Source organism: Temnothorax curvispinosus, unplaced genomic scaffold (assembly GCF_003070985.1).
Source record: "Temnothorax curvispinosus isolate PA1 unplaced genomic scaffold, ASM307098v1 QBEX01007883.1, whole genome shotgun sequence".
Taxonomy (NCBI): Eukaryota; Metazoa; Arthropoda; class Insecta; order Hymenoptera; family Formicidae; genus Temnothorax; species Temnothorax curvispinosus.
In genome coordinates, this window is record NW_020217663.1 from 1 (window position 1) to 536 (window position 536).

General features: G+C 47.0%; 1 protein-coding gene across 1 annotated transcript in view; it reads left to right on the forward strand.

Moving 5' to 3' along the window:
• The first annotated feature begins 60 nt into the window (after window positions 1-60).
• LOC112457566 (aminoacylase-1-like) overlaps window positions 61-536 on the forward strand; it is a 1901-nt gene continuing 1425 nt past the window's right edge. The window contains exon 1 of the mRNA XM_025020713.1: window positions 61-276. Coding sequence (XP_024876481.1) covers window positions 189-276 — 88 coding nt within the window. The 5' untranslated portion in view covers window positions 61-188. The remainder of the gene's footprint in view (window positions 277-536) is intronic.

Here is a 536-nt window from a genome sequence, read left to right on the forward strand (position 1 = left end):
ATACGCAAGGACAATACATCTACAATATAATAACATTACCGATTATAAACACACACACAGCCCGCTCGAACCTGCTCGAACATTCCGCCGATGCGAAGAGAGATATAAAGCGCGCTATCACGTTGAGATCCTACATATAAGCCCTGGAAAGCAAGGCGCACACAAGTGGAGCAAACTACCACGAAGCTATGTCGCAAACCGAATTAGACCGAACGGCTGTGAAGAATTTCCGCGAGTACCTGCGGATCCCGTCGGTGCACCCGGACATCGATTACGGTGAACAATCGCGGGGAGTGGAGTGAGATTTGAGAGTCCGCGGAATTTCGGAAAGCAGTTTAAATTATACGGCGATCGAGATGAACGAAGGGATGAAAGAAAGAGATCTGTGACGCGCGTTTAGAGTATCCGACGGCGAGAGCGCATATAGTTTTGCAGCGCGTATCGTGTGTTATTTAGTTGAAATGAAAAATTAAGGGGAAAACGGTAGACGGGAGAAAGCACAAAACCGTGTCCTTCGTAACGAAGAAAAAGCAAAA